Genomic DNA, 15119 nt, shown 5'->3' with positions numbered 1-15119 from the left:
AGGGCTGGCGACAGGGAAGTTTGAGATGGCACGACCGGTGCCGATCCGAATCAATCTGTGGAACCCAGGGCTCGGCTGGCGCCGAAGCAGCCGGTGTGGATCCAGTAGATGCCCCTCCCGAATCTGCTGGGCGTGAAGGTGCGCTGGAGGGAACGCTTCGCCCAAATATGATGTGCATTGCCATATACAAATATTTTAGTTATGCAGCGATCGCTCAAGCTCCTGGAAATTCGGGGAGGCGCTAAGTCGGCCCAGGCGCCATCTCAACCACAAAGCCAGGCCTCGAGTGATGCTCACTCGTCTTGTTGGCTGACGGATGAGGTGCAGTCGAAGCATGCATTAATTTCTTCTTCTGGTGGAACTTACCAGATTGGCTGTCGACTTGGAGTGTGACGATGATCTCAGACTCTGCAACCGCTCCCGGGAACTTCCTCTCGACCAGAATCTGGATTGTCGCAGCATCACACGTCAAGCCGCTAGGAGCTTGAGGGATAACTCCCACAAGGCCTTCAGGTGCATGCCGCGACAATCCGAGCAGACCATAGGGTCGTGGTCACGCTCGAGGCACAAGAGACAAACAAGGTGCAGGTCCGTCACCGGCATTGAGAGTTGAAAGGCGCCATAGGGCTTGAAGCAGGCCTTCTTAGATGACATTCTTGCCAAATCAGGAGGAAAAAACCTCAAAAACCTTTGCTTTAATGTTGAAAAAAGTTAATCAAAAGCGGACTAAGGAATAACTCTTCCCGGATGTGCACTGTCTGGTGCAGAAAGAAAAGAACCGACATCAGCGCAAGGGTGGAGCCTATACAGGCACGGCGCACATCACTTCCAGGGCAGACAAGGCAGATGCCACGTGTAGCTGAATGATGTCACCTACTGATGCGCAGGGGTACTGCTCAGGAAAAATTTCTGGATCCAGTCTGACTCCCGGGGATAATTCTACGGTATGGAATCTGTGGCTAGAAGTCTCTATCAGATTGGGAGGATTGAACTTTTGTGCTGAATAAATGCTAGTTTGTCTTAATCGTGAATAAGTCAAGAGCTGGAGTGCCTACGTTGGTATTCAAGAGTAGAGCCGGACTGAGAAAGAAAATAGCCCTGGGCAGCAAAATAAATGTGGCCCCTATTAGTGAATTAGATCATTAAAAATTACCTATGTGAGAAAATTGGGACATTTTTCAACTTGCAAAAACATGTGTAATTGTTTTGCAGGCTATGGGAGACTGCATTGATTTAAGCTTACTGCAGGCAATGGGGTGTTCTTCTGGGTGAGGAAATGGCGCCCTCCTGAGTATGCATGATTAGAACTAGAACCAATCAAGCGCTGCACGAGGTAAGGTAAAACACCCTGAGCCCTCGGGATAGATCCTATGGTCCGAAAAACAAGCGTATATACAGGCCTATGGACACGTTATTCCTATTTCTACTTACAATAAGTGTACAGTAAGTGCAAACCAATATTTAAGAGAGAGTACATAAAATTCTTTAGGAGGCGCTCCTAAAAAAATGTTATGTACTATGTCTCTTAAATATATCTTTGCACTTACTGTACACTTTTTGTAAATAGAAATAGGAATAGCGTGTGCATAGGCCTGTATATACCCTTATTGCAGGCAATGTTCGTTTACAAATCAGGAAAATCAACAGTAAAACCGGCTCAGAAGACCATTAAACACACCCACAAATGGACAAAAACGGGCCCGAACACTGGCCTGTCAGTGAGCCCATTGGACACTGCCTGACTACCTTATAGGCCAGTCCAACTCTGTTCGTGACATTCTTGGATGTGAATTCTGCAAATATTGTTCATGTTTCTGCTATCTCCAATGGGAACCAACTAAGTTTTTCACTGGAGGTGTAGACCAATGCCAGGTACAATTGACAATGCTAATATTACAGAATCTCTGTCTGCTTGGTCCTGTTAAGCTAATTGGTTGGTGCAAGTGGGAGATGGGTACTTAAGCACACAGCCAACCTAAGCAATGCCCTGAAGAACAACAGTGGCCATAAGGACAATACTATAAAAGTCCAGTGTGCAAGAGCAATTAGAATGTCTAGTCTCTGCCCCAGGAGGAGAGTATCCTATCATTTTTATTGTGTATCATAACTTCCCATGCTCTTTTTACTGACTTGTAAGTAAAACTGAGTGTTTACTTCGTCATGCAGTGTCTGTACCTTTAACACCTCTCATGGTAAGCTTGGAACACTTGACTACACTGCCGCAAGGAACTCTAGTGTCTAAAGGGAGTAACTTAATTATCTAATTGGAGTGTATGTGTATTGGTGAACCTGAGCCACCAGCAGTAAATAACAGTTACCATACAGTTTACTTCCTAGCAACAACTGACTGCTCCAGAATTAAAAGGACTCACACTTGTACAGTGAAGAAAAAACACCTGCCTCAGGAAAAAAAGCACACACCACCTATATGAAAGTGCCCGTACTGACTGCCAAAGAAGCATGCACCTCCTTTACACTTGTATATAGATCTCAGAATGCTTTCCAAGGCAAGGACCAATTTTGTTTGAAGTACAGAATCTAATATCACTCAAGCAGACAGTTGGGGATGAGACAAGTCTCATTTATGTATTGAGAAGTTATTTTTACAAGACTGTGTCCGCTTTTGGTTACTCCAGAGTGCTAAAAGGAATGACAGTCTGATCATGGGACATACTCCAGTCTTTAATGGTGGGCCCAGTACAATATTAGTCCTTGCTTTTTCCAACAACAGGCATTTCAGTTGAAAGCCAGCCAGAACAGTACATTTTTCAAGCCTTTTCTGAAACGCATGCAGTTGGGGTTTAAAAGCATGTGACATATTTCAGCTGGCTGAATGCACTTTGGTTAATTAGAGATGCTGGTGATAGCCATGAATCATATAAGTAAAGTAATGTCAGTCTGTGTAGGTATATTGGTCCTTTGCATCTGCAGGCCTTGTGTGTGCCGCTTAATAGAGTTTGGACATCCTACAGACTGTCATCACACTTATTCGGGTAACGCCTGGCTGCCCAATTGTGGAGACTTTGCATCCAGCCAACATACTTTTTGGGACTTCAAGTTTAAGCTCCATTTTGATGGCGGTGCTCCATGTTGAGTATAGTATCTCTTTGCTCACTTCAGAAATCATTTTCAACAGGTACCCTGAAGACCTAATTGTGATTTATTCCTGTAGTGTATGCTGAACAGCAGGCCCTCAGAGAAGCATGGCTTAGAATACAATCAACCAAATAAATAAAGTACCGGATGATTACTTTGGACCTTTGTTATGTCTTTTTGAAAATCATGCTGTGATTACCTCCGGTAGTGAGCCTGAACCGCTTAGCTGCTAAAATTTGCTACCTATAACTCCTTTAAAGCATTCACACATTTTTGAGGAAACTTCAACTGTAGAAAGTAAAAGGACTTCGGGTGCAAGCTGTTAACTATAGGATCTTTGCTTCTGGGTGTTTAATCTTTAACTCCTCCATTGTCATCTTGTCTTTAGGCACTGGTCGTTGTGCCACTTTCTTTTTATAAGAGCCTGCTTCGAAAGACTTTCAGATAGATCCCAACCAAAGCCAGAAAAACTGCCATGCATGCACTCATCAGCAAAAGACCGCACTACAGTAACACTCTCAATGGATGAATCAACAAGAAACTCCTTTGCAAACTCCAGACTGTCCAGAACACCGGAGCCAGACTGATCCTCAACATTCCCCGTCGCAGTCATATCACCCAGCACCTCCACGATCTCCACTCACTTCCAGTCGAAAGAAGAATAACCTTCAAACTCCTCACCCACGCATTCAAGGCCCTTCACAACACCGACCCACATACCTCAACAGCCGCCTCTCTTTCCACGCACCCAAAAGCCACCTCCGAGCTCTCTCTGGCCACCGTTCCACGAATCAACAAGACCAGAAGGGGAGGAAAGTCCTTTTCTTACTGCGCAGTCAAAGCCTGGAACTCCCTACCCCTCCACCTCTGGCCATCTCCCACATTGCCCCAGTTCAGGAAGGACCTCAAGAACTGGCTCTTCAAAAGACCCCAGCACTCAGTGGAGCCGACCTCCCTCCCCCCACCGCGATACCAAAGGGGATGATGGACGGAGCATTTGAGCAAATCAAACACTCACCCCCAGTCAACTGATCTGGGTTTAATACATCACCATTCTTTAGCTCACTCAACCACCCAAGTTCAGACATGGCCATATGCAAATCAGTCTGACCCTGTGCCTCATGGGAACAGTCTAGACCGAACTGCCAAGCCATGTCTTCCCTAGACCGGAAACAAGCATCCTGGGACCGGTTTCGGGTTCATAACCCTCATCAGCCAGGCTATCTTGAATCCAGTGGCAAAGTGAGCAAGGGACCCACGTCTGCGCATACCCTGCCAACTTAGGGCAAACAAAGCGATACCAAAGGGGTTCATGGACGGAGTCTTTGAGCAAATCAAACACTCACCCCCCCAGTCAACTGATCTGGGTTTAATCCATCACCATTCTTTAGCTAACTCAACCACCCCAGATCAGACATGGCCATAGGCAATTCAGTCTGACCCAGTGCCTCATGGGAACAGTCCAACCCGAACTGCCAAGCCATGTCTTCCCTGGACCGGAAACAAGCATCTTGGGACCAGTTTCGGGTTCATAACAGTCATCAGCCAGGTTATCTTGAATACAGTGGCAAAGTGAGCAAGGGACCCACGTCTGCGCATACCCTGCCAACTTAGGGCAAACAAAGCGATACCATTTGTCACCCCGAGTGGGATGGGTATGCTCAGACGTGAGTCCCGTGCTCTCCATTCTACTGGAATCAAGCTATCCTGGCTGAAGAGGGGTGAAGCCCCCAAATCGGTCCTAAGACGCTTGTTTCCAGTCCAGGGAGGACCCGACCTGGCAGTTCAGGCTGGACTGTTCCCATTGGGTGCAGGGTCAAGACTGATTTGCATATGGCTGGGCCCAAACTGGAATGGCATGGTGAGCAAAAAAACGATGGATGTAGGCCCAGATCTCTGTACTGGGGTGAATGTATGACATTGTTCTGCATTCTGTCCATCAATAGTTCTTTCTGCATTTCTCCCTCCCCCACCAGCGCCTTGAGACCCTCATGAGTTAGTAGCTGCACTTTACCAACCCTGATTGATTGATTGACAAGATCAGCAGACATGAATACAATACCTAATGGGCCCTCTAATCGGCCATTAATGTATCTGAGAGATGTTGGGCATTTTTAATTTGTTGATTATAGAGGAATTAGTGGAACATGTAAGGATGTTTCCACCAGTTTATTGACTGTGCATTTCCCTGAGACTGTGGATGTTGGTACCTGGTTGTATGTTCGTACAACACATGCATTACCACTCTTGCATTTACAACGAGGTCCAAACCACAAATTAGTCTTTACAATGCATTTAATGTACTCAGAGGAGCACCTCAGCCTGTGAGTGACAAGTTTGTTGTGATGACCTAGAGTATTAGAGGAGCCTTCAATCTGTACAACTATTCGTAAATAATTGATATTGTTCCTCTGAATCCAGAAGAACATTTGGCATGATTCGCTCAATATTTCTCCTGGTGATACCTTGTTTTGCAGTCAATCAGCATCCGCCCTTCGGTTCGAGGAAGGAATCCAAAGTGTTGTGGTGTCCTTGCGGTCTGCAGCACTTTTACCAGGTAGGGAAGCCTACGGTGTTTCGCTCCAAAAACACAGTATTATGTATGCAGAGAAAGAGCGCAGTAAGCACTCCTTCCTTTATTGTTTAGGATCACTGTGTGCAAAGCACTTTGACATTTTCATTTAAGGGTATAATAAGGAAAAAGATAAGCGCTGGATGCACTCCCCCCCCCCCCCCCCTTTACTGCTTGGAAAAGCGTATGGAATGTGTTCCGACGGTTTCTCTTTTGATTTTGAGTTTGTAAAGGGAAATTCAATGCGCTAGAGCGCTCGCCTCAACGTTACTGGAAAACAGCACGTGAATGCGCTTGACATTTTTGTCAAGAAAAAAGCATGGTAAGCGATATATAAGAACAGTGCCTAAAGTCAAGTTGGATGTTAGTTGGAAAGCAGATAGCCCTGCTAACAAAAGTGCTTTTGTACCAATCCTTAATCTTTTGAGTGCACATATTTTCATTCTTCCTTACAACCTTGCTTGTGGCATGTATCGAGGTTCTGGGATTCAAGACCATATTTTTTCTGTTTCTGGAATTAATGCACTGATGTTAACCTACTCTACGTTCTTTTGTGTATTTAATAGTTGAGGTTTTATCCTACCCCTGGATCCTGTGAGAGACCTATGGTGTTAAGCTCTTCCTATAGACGCTTCTAACCTTCAGATGAGATTGCCTGCAGGGTGTTCGGTAATACAAAAGATTCAGTGGGGTGTAGATTTTTCTTAAAAGGTTACCAACACCTTGAGTAATTGTTTCTTTTCGCTTATACGTCTCTCTCCTTGCTGTTCCTTCCCTACAATCCTTTTCCTCACTTGATCACCCTAACCTTCTGTGCCTTTATGGTATGCAGAATTGGGGATATTGAGTGGTAGACCCTATTTACATATCATACTGATCCTGAGGAGCACTCATTCCATCACAGAACAATGACAGCCATATGGTGAATGGTCCAGTGCAGTTACACTGTGCTGAACTGCTCCAACTTCATCATTTCTGAGTTGGTATTTTTTTTCATAGCCAGGAGGCTTCAATGCAGAGTTTCTTCAAGGGGGCAATACATGATTCTGTAAGTGGTTTCTACAACCGTAGGATACTTGACTGTTAATGATATAGGTAAAGCATGCAGGAAATTTCATTGGCATCACAGTTGGCGGAGGGGAGGCTACTTACAGAGACACCTTGGCAAATTTGTGTTCTCTTCCATGAAAAAAAGTGTGAGGGGAGAATGGTTTTGTGTGTGATGTGGCTTTACCATATGTGTGGAACCTCAGGCTGGCCAAGGATAGCTATAAGAAGGTGAGCAGGCATGAGACAGCATGGGTATTGATATAACGGGTTCCTCTGAACTCCTCAATGTTACTGCATGCTCCTCCCATCCCCACGCTGTGCAGGCCACTGTAGCCAGCTTGCTGTGTGACTGGATTTGATTCACAAAAGTCTTCATCAAACAGGGAACAATCATTTGTACTCATCACACTGCTTCAAACCAATATGGCAGGTGAGTCTGTGTCTTTAGAGGAATCATCATCTTCTCAAACTCTTAGAACATTATAAGAGGTTCATTTCCAAGAGTACAAACTGCACTTGAACCCGATTGAATCCTCCAAATCCTAGTACTACACCAGATCAGTGGGTTTCTCAACCTGCTGCTCTGGTGGTGTAATTTGGCATTGTATGCCAGGAAAAGTCTGCTAACCACGACTTTCAACAGAAACTCTGCATCCCGCTGGAAAAGGAATCCCCCAGAGACAATAGATCGTTATGTCCTCCCCCTCAGGTGCATGCAAAAGGGAAAGATGGAGCAGGTAACAACTAGTGTGCTTGTCTCTTACAATGTTGGCAATTAGCTAAGCTCATGTAAAGAGCAAACCGTAACCCTTGCAGATGTCGGCTTTCAGAAAAAAAACACAAACACTCTTCAAACAGTAATAGTATGGATATCCATAGAAATATTTTTTTTTAAATCTAAATCAAATATAAATACCTGCGGTTAGAAATGGCACGACCTGCCAGTGGATTTTATTAATTAACATCTAAAGTTGCAAACAAGTTAATAATGAAGTAATATCACCTGAAATAAGGTGAATCTGATGTAACTGCAATGCAAGGGGATAGGTATGAACACACGGTTACCCTGACCTGTGTAGGATCACTGTTAAATCATCCTGCTCTTTTTTCCCCTAATTTAATCCATTTCCAACTAGGAACTTCTTTATCGCCTCAGCCGTAAAGTTCCCCATAGTGATCTGGTAACGGCCAAAGAAAGCATAGCTCATCTTCCCATAAATAATTTTACATCAACATATTTTTAAAGATAACTTTAGAATGACTTGGAGAGTAACTACTGGTCTAAAATTAATGTAAGCGTACTCACAACTCCTCTACAGAACTGTATGAAACCAACTCATGACAGACGCAATTTACTACAACTATACACATTTGCAGGAACATTGTAACAACAGAGGGCAAACTGTATGTGTTCAGTGGTCTACAGAACAGCTTAACTACTGGTTAGATTAGCTGCCTACACTAGAAATAACTTGTGGGAAAAGATGGGGCTTAAAACTAACAACATTTTGCTTGTTGTTATAAGCTCGTGATTGCGATAAAGAAGAAGCAACAGGTATAGGATGATTGAGTAATTAGACAATATTGTGTAGTGTATCGGTTAAACTACTCTGGCCTCAACAGTTTAGGCACTAGAACAAAAGTGGGTAGTTGCTAATCTCATCAACCAAATATTACTTAATGAACATTAAAAGCAATGAATTAATTGTAATGAAAGGTTTAATGCTAGACTTTTAGGGCATATAGTCTTGGATCTGATGCAGATTTTTCTTGTGTGTCAGCTGCTGTAGCTCTCCTGATTTTCAGATACATAAGATGGCACACTGAAGATGTCTTATACTACGTTCCAGTGAACACTGTAGCAACAATTATAAGACTCACTGTGTCACATCACAGCCATTTACTCACTTACCAACTTAAGTAGTGGGTATTATTATAGAAGTCCCCATCAGCAATCCCAAAGGAAATGTTAAGAGCTTGGATTATGTGGTGCTCTTGCAGGTTCTCCCCAAAGTAGGCTTGGGCAATCGTTCTGGCCACGTTCAGAGTACCATTCTGGTCCCGGAGGTCGTAATACTGGCATGGCAAAGCCTCATCCCGTCTAGCCTTGGGCGAGTTGTAGGCCACAGACTTCCATTGCATAAAACTCTGGGTGTGGCTCTTGTTTCCTGCATGCGACAACATCTGGGCCATCTATTCAAAAATGAAAGGTGCAGTCAGAAAATAAACTGTAAGACAACATGCAAAAATAGAGTCTCTCTAGCATTGGTGTACTAGTTCTTCGCACATACTGCTTCAATCAACCAATCCTTCTCCTACCTCCAAAGAACAAAAGTGTGACTTGCTGAGCATTTGTGCTAATATTTCAGGTGTTGCAAAACACATTCAGCTTAACAAAGGTAACTTTTGGGAAGAAGCACTGAACAGCGGAGAAGACCCTCAGAGATGAGCTATACACAAGCACTATGCAGCTGATCAAAGAGCAAAACAATAAAATGTTATGTGAAAGACCTATGCCAAGATGAATAATGTCAACGGCACCTATAGTTTCTTACAATGATTTAATGTGGCATGAATTTCTCTACCTCCACTTTAGTGACAAAAATAAACAAAGCCAGAAAGAAAAGTTTACATTGTTTTAAAACTTTTTTTTTTAAAAATCTAATGCTGAAAAAGAAAAAAGTACTTTTCTTTAACGTTTACCCATTGTTCATACTTTTTTTGTCAGAAATTAAAGTTAAGTCTGCTCTAGCGACTGGATATAGAAGTTCACAGTATATTGAGCATCTCTACTACCAAATGCTGAAGAAATCTAAATGTCGTGGTGGACCTCAGCTCCGAGATGCTGTTTTTGCACATGTAATGTTATTTCATTGGGTGCATTAATAACACTGAAGTTAAACTTTGGGCAATTAATCTCAGGGTCATTAATTTCCAAATCTTATTTCTATAACATGTTAATTCATTTGGGGATTTTAAATTCAGATTAATCCAATGCTAGTTAGAATCGTTTTAAACGATTATAGTGACCATTCAATTGTAATTATATTGTATTGCGCTCTGTGTAAAGGGACACACACACCCTACCTGCACCAAACTTCTTACACCTTTGACAATTTTCTTAACATTTCATTTATTATTTTTCTTATTACAGGGAGAGCTCCCATTTTGTTTCACTGAAAGTAACTGTTGTTTGTTTCTTATATTCTTCACATATGTTGCATCCCTCCATCTACTTATTCCATATGCTTAGCTCAATATAATTTGGTTTCCTTTTAATCTTTCCATTTGTCCCGATGTTTCAAGTTCCCGTTTTTTTCTGTACCAACACTATAGATTTAGCTACAATCACATCAAAGAATTTGATTGCACAGGTCCCCATGAAATGGAGTAGCTTAAGCACTCAGGGACTCTATTTAAGACCATAAGGATCCAAGACTGAATAGACAAGTAAAGGCAATTTTTACAACTCTCTGAATCTATTCCATTTTTACATCTCTTTTGACCAAAATATATTTCTCTTAGCAAAAACATTCATTTGTTTGAATGGTAGTTGAAGCTTGTTCTCCTGTGAGAGTTTAAAAAATCCCCAGCTTCAATAAAGACTACAGCCTTCGTTTCGTCATTCTGGAAGGCATTTTCTAAAGAAGCTTACATGTACACAGTAAGTCAACTCACCATCAAACTACATACATGTCAGTTCTTTTTGTATAATTAGGAAGTAGGTAGTAAGTAGTTGTGGTAAACACAAGATGGACGGAGTGCTGACATTTTTCAACCACTCGCCCCTAGTCAAGAGATCTGGATTTATTCCATCATTCTTTTGCTCCCTATTCCACCCCAGTTTGGACCCAGTCATATGCAAATCAGTCTTGACCCTGCTCCTCTGGGAACAGTCCAGTCCAAACAGCCAGACCAGGTCCTCCCTGGACAAGAAGGAATCGTCCTGTGACTAGTTTCAGGGTATTATCCCATCATCAGCCACGCTAGCTTGAATTCAGTGGCACAGAGAGCAAGGGACCCATGCCTGAGCATACCCATGGCTACTTAGGGCGAATATAGTAAATACAACAAGATGATGGACGGAGTGCAGAAACTTAACCACTTACACCCCTGCCATGGTATCTGGGTTTAATACATTGTTCTTCTGCTCACTATGCAACCCCAGTTTGGACCAAGTCATATGCAAATAAGTCTTGAACAGTCCAGCCCAAACTACCAATCCAGGTCCTCCATGGACCAGAAGCAAGCTTCCTGGGACCAGTTTCGGGCATCACCCTTCATCAGCCAGGCTAGCTTGAGTCCAGTGGCACAGTTAGCCCGGGACCCACATCTCGGCATACCCGGCGCACTTAGAGCGAAAAAGGAAAAGAGGCACAAATGATGGACTTGAAACCTGCTCCTCATGGATCAGATAAGTGAGTAGTTGTGTACGATTTCCAGCAAGGAGCTAGGCTGTTCATGCTCAGCTCTGGGATAAACTCTCTTTCAAATTATAGGAAAATGTGTTCTTCGCATAAAAAGGGACAACCAACATTCTCCCAGAACTCGAAACAAAGTACAACAAGAGACATGACACATCCTCATCCTTACACACAGAAACAGCACAATCATACATGAACAAAGTAATATACAAAACACTACAACTATGCATTGTGCTTCTTGTGTCAACTCTGCCACACTACCTCAAAAATTGTGGGTGTATACTCGTCATCAATCGTCCGCACAGACTTCATTGTCTTGAGGCCTCCCTTTTGCTCCAGCATGACCATCTCCAACCCAAAGCGTGAGAAGTTCCCTCTGGGGGTCACACCTTCAATCCGAAACTCAAGCTTAGAGCAGTTGGCAGTATGCAGGAGGCTTGGGGGGACATTTTCTCGGCCCGTACTGTCAAAAGCAGTAACCTAAAAAGAGGATATAACAATTATTTAACAGCTCTGAAATGAGAATCTACCTCAAATTAAGATACACACTCCAAAAATATTTAAGATACCTACAGTTGAAAGCTTTCTAACAAGTAAATAACTGTGTATAGGCCCATCAATGGCAATACCTAGTTTCTGCTCATCAACCACTATATTTTCAAAGGCATCTCCTTTTACTGTTGCAAACCAGACTCTACTTACAAAAATATTTCAACTCTACATAGCCAGCACCTGTTTCAAACAAATCCAGAAGTGTGCCAATAAACATATGTAATAAAGTCATCCTACAACAATGTAGATCTACAGCACCAGAAAGGATTTACATGCTACCTTTCTCGTATAATGAGTAATCCAAGGCCACCCATCAGAAAATCTTAAAAAATAAAGTTTTTGACAATATATTCCATTAAGAGTTTCCTAAATTTACCTTGATGTATGCCACTTTAAATGAAAACCAATTTTTAAAAATGTTCATTTCTAGTTTCAAGTTATAAAATGCAACTGAAAAACAACCCAAAGGTTTTCAAGAGAGATGATTCACTCTATGAAAACTCATATGTTTCTAGAGTAAGGACTGGATTTGAACACGTTGGGAGATTCAAGGCATTTAACAGAATTTTAAACAAAATAATGCACAACTCCAAGCACCTGAAGCCCCACGTTCAATAGGTAGTCAAAGGCTATTGCGTAATATTTAGATTTAAATCAGGAAGCAGTAGTACCCGGACGCAGACATTATTTTAAGACTTAAAAATGTATATCAATTTAGGGATAAAGAAAATGTCACTTTGCAAGCATCTACTCATAACATGTAGTGCTGTAGTTTCACATGCTCTGCATCCCATTGCCATCTAGTGTTTGGCTCGGGAATTTGCAAGCTGTTTTTTTTCCAAAGAAGTCTTTTGAATCTAGAGATATATGGATTCATCCCTTAATTGGCAACGTGTATGGGCATCAACTCCATATTAGATTGTTTTGCGCACAGCAGGTGAGAATAGTATGGAGAGGTGGGAGAACACTATATGATGTACTTGTGTATTCACGAATAAGAAAGAGAGAAGAGATCTTTGATCAGGCCCATACATGACCAGGGAAGGAAGGTGGTCACATGTGAATCTAAAGAACACACTATGAACAGATACTTACAGGGTAACATTTTCTGTTCATAGCATGCGTTGCTGTAAATACACATGCTCAGTATAGACTATAATGCAATACCTTTCTATAAGTGGTGGCTAGCATATGGATGATGTAGAACTCTGAAAAAAGGCTGTATAGCCAACCATAATCTGTTGTCTGGCTAGAATATCAACACAACAGTGTTTAGTAAACATATATGGGATTCACTATGTAGCTCCTTTACACATGTAGGCTATGGGGATGTTTCAAAAGAAGGCCATAGTTGCGGCCTTCTTGCAAGTAAAGTGAGCTCTGGGAGTAATCGAGAGGGTTTTCTTGTATTTTTTGATTGCATGTCTGCATACATCCGTCTAGCAATTTCTGCGTTACACATAGGTTACCCCTAATGAGGCTTTGCAAAGGCTATAAACAACTGATCTGTCTTGCGAAAAGGTTTTGTTCTGTCTATGTAATAAATGACAGCACACATCATTTCTACTGCATAAAGCACCATCTCTGCTCCGGGGTCTGACTGAGAGAAGAAGACTATGGTCTATTTAAGGGGATGACTCTTTTTGCATGCTTACCTCTACATTTTTGGACTCATGCTGTTGGTTTATCGACTTCGGGTACACGGAGGTCTGCTACACAGAGCTCAGTAATTCAGCACCTTAGAAAGTGTATGGAAAATTGGCTACCCCCAATTGACAGAGATTGACTTACTTATAAGTATCTAGTATACAGTACCCTGGTACCCTGGACATGTGAGGAAGAGTGTCCACCCAGATCTGCAGCACTTTTTGCACTACCCTGTGTGTGACAAAGTACAAAATGGCTCCAAGTCTGTCACTGCAGCATGGAAAGGCTGGGGTAACACTGCTAGTTCGACTTTGCCATTCAAACCAATGGCTAAGCCCCACTTACCATAACAATATGCAAGTCCCCCCTCAGGTAGAGAGCTGTATATTATTAAGTAGGATATGTATTTTCTATATATGTCCTAACAACAATACTTCTAAATTGTCGTATTGTTGCGGGGGGGGGGGGGGGGGGGGTTAGTAGCCCCATTAACTTACACAGGGTAACTGGCTGACCTCTCAGCCTGGATAACTTCTGAATGGGACTACTTAGATGGGTACTGTAAGGGGTCAAATTAATCGGGACATTTATCCAACTTGATGCTCAAGTTGAATCACTATTAAAGAAACACAACTTTGAGAAATTTCGTACTCTGTGACCGAGTTTGTCCTAGTGGCCTCACATGGTCACTAGCCACCGGACTGCTTTCTGCCCTCTTGGAGAGTCTTTGCCTGGTTAGTTGTTGTTACTCTTGTTGTTGCCTGATTAGGAGTCTATGCTTGTAGAACACTGTCTTAGTGGTTTATGCTTTAAGATACAATTGTATTTGGTTGCCTAAGTAATAGGTTATGTCTGTATATAACTGTTTTACTGCTATACGTATTAATGCACATGTGTTGGAGCATTGCTTTTGTATACACCATTGTTTCTGTTTTTTTATGGATTTATTGTGATGTATAGGATTATTCTCATTTTAATTGTATTATGTGTTTGGAATCTAAAACATATTTTGTTTGAATTGCAGAAATTAATTTTGGGAAGACAGCTAATATATTCCTGATGAAGGCGGCTATATTTTAAATGTCCGTTGAAACGCGTTGAATCAAAGGGAGAAGTGCAATACACATTGAGCAAGGATTATTCTGACTGTTGTGGAATCTTTACCTTCATTTGCACCTCCCTTAATAATTTTAGGAACTACTTAGGTTTAGATTGTGTATATGAATTGTTCCGTTCTTATATTGTCTGTGTTCCCAAATGTTATTTAATTTTAAACTTCTGTTTGTTTTTAACTTGTTTTTTACATATATGAATAAACTGTGCACACTGAATCTATTTGTTTTTACAGAACTGCTTTGTTGTATTTTGCATTGCTCCAATTTGTAAGTACCGATGAATGAATGACATATGTTTAGCTGTATGTAAGAATTGTTGTCTTGTTGTCGAACAACCCAAAGGGAATTTTCTTTTGACATACATCAGTTTTGGTACCCTATCCCTTTGGTGTGGGGTCCCTCTCTCTTTTATTAGAGTGCAGTCTGAATGACTCCTAGGCTTAGGAACAATAGCAGCCTGCTACAGGGAGCGGTTTCACATCCCCTTCACAGGAAGCCACTCAAGTGGTTAACCCAAATAGAGAGCTTCAAAGGCGAAACTGCCATTGGTGGGCAAATAGCAATCACACTCCTGAAGGGCTGCCATTTGTTCAGGTAGACAGGCTGGTGGCGGAAACAGAGAGGGGAGACCTGTGCCCAAACCAGATTTGTAGTGGGTGTGTA

General features: G+C 42.2%; 1 protein-coding gene across 1 annotated transcript in view; it reads right to left on the bottom strand.

Annotated features, from left to right (window-relative positions):
* Positions 1-15119, bottom strand: part of GLMP (glycosylated lysosomal membrane protein) — a 98780-nt gene that overhangs the window by 13165 nt on the left and 70496 nt on the right. The window contains exons 4-5 of the mRNA XM_086947622.1: positions 11404-11622; positions 8631-8911 (exon numbers count right to left, since the gene is read on the bottom strand). Of these exons, the coding sequence (XP_086803748.1) occupies positions 8631-8911; positions 11404-11622 (500 nt within the window). The remainder of the gene's footprint in view (positions 1-8630; positions 8912-11403; positions 11623-15119) is intronic.

This window comes from Lissotriton vulgaris, chromosome 12, assembly GCF_964263255.1.
Source record: "Lissotriton vulgaris chromosome 12, aLisVul1.2, whole genome shotgun sequence".
Lineage (NCBI taxonomy): Eukaryota > Metazoa > Chordata > Amphibia > Caudata > Salamandridae > Lissotriton > Lissotriton vulgaris.
Note: the sequence above shows the minus strand (reverse complement) of the source record. Positions and strands in the feature narration are given on the sequence as shown.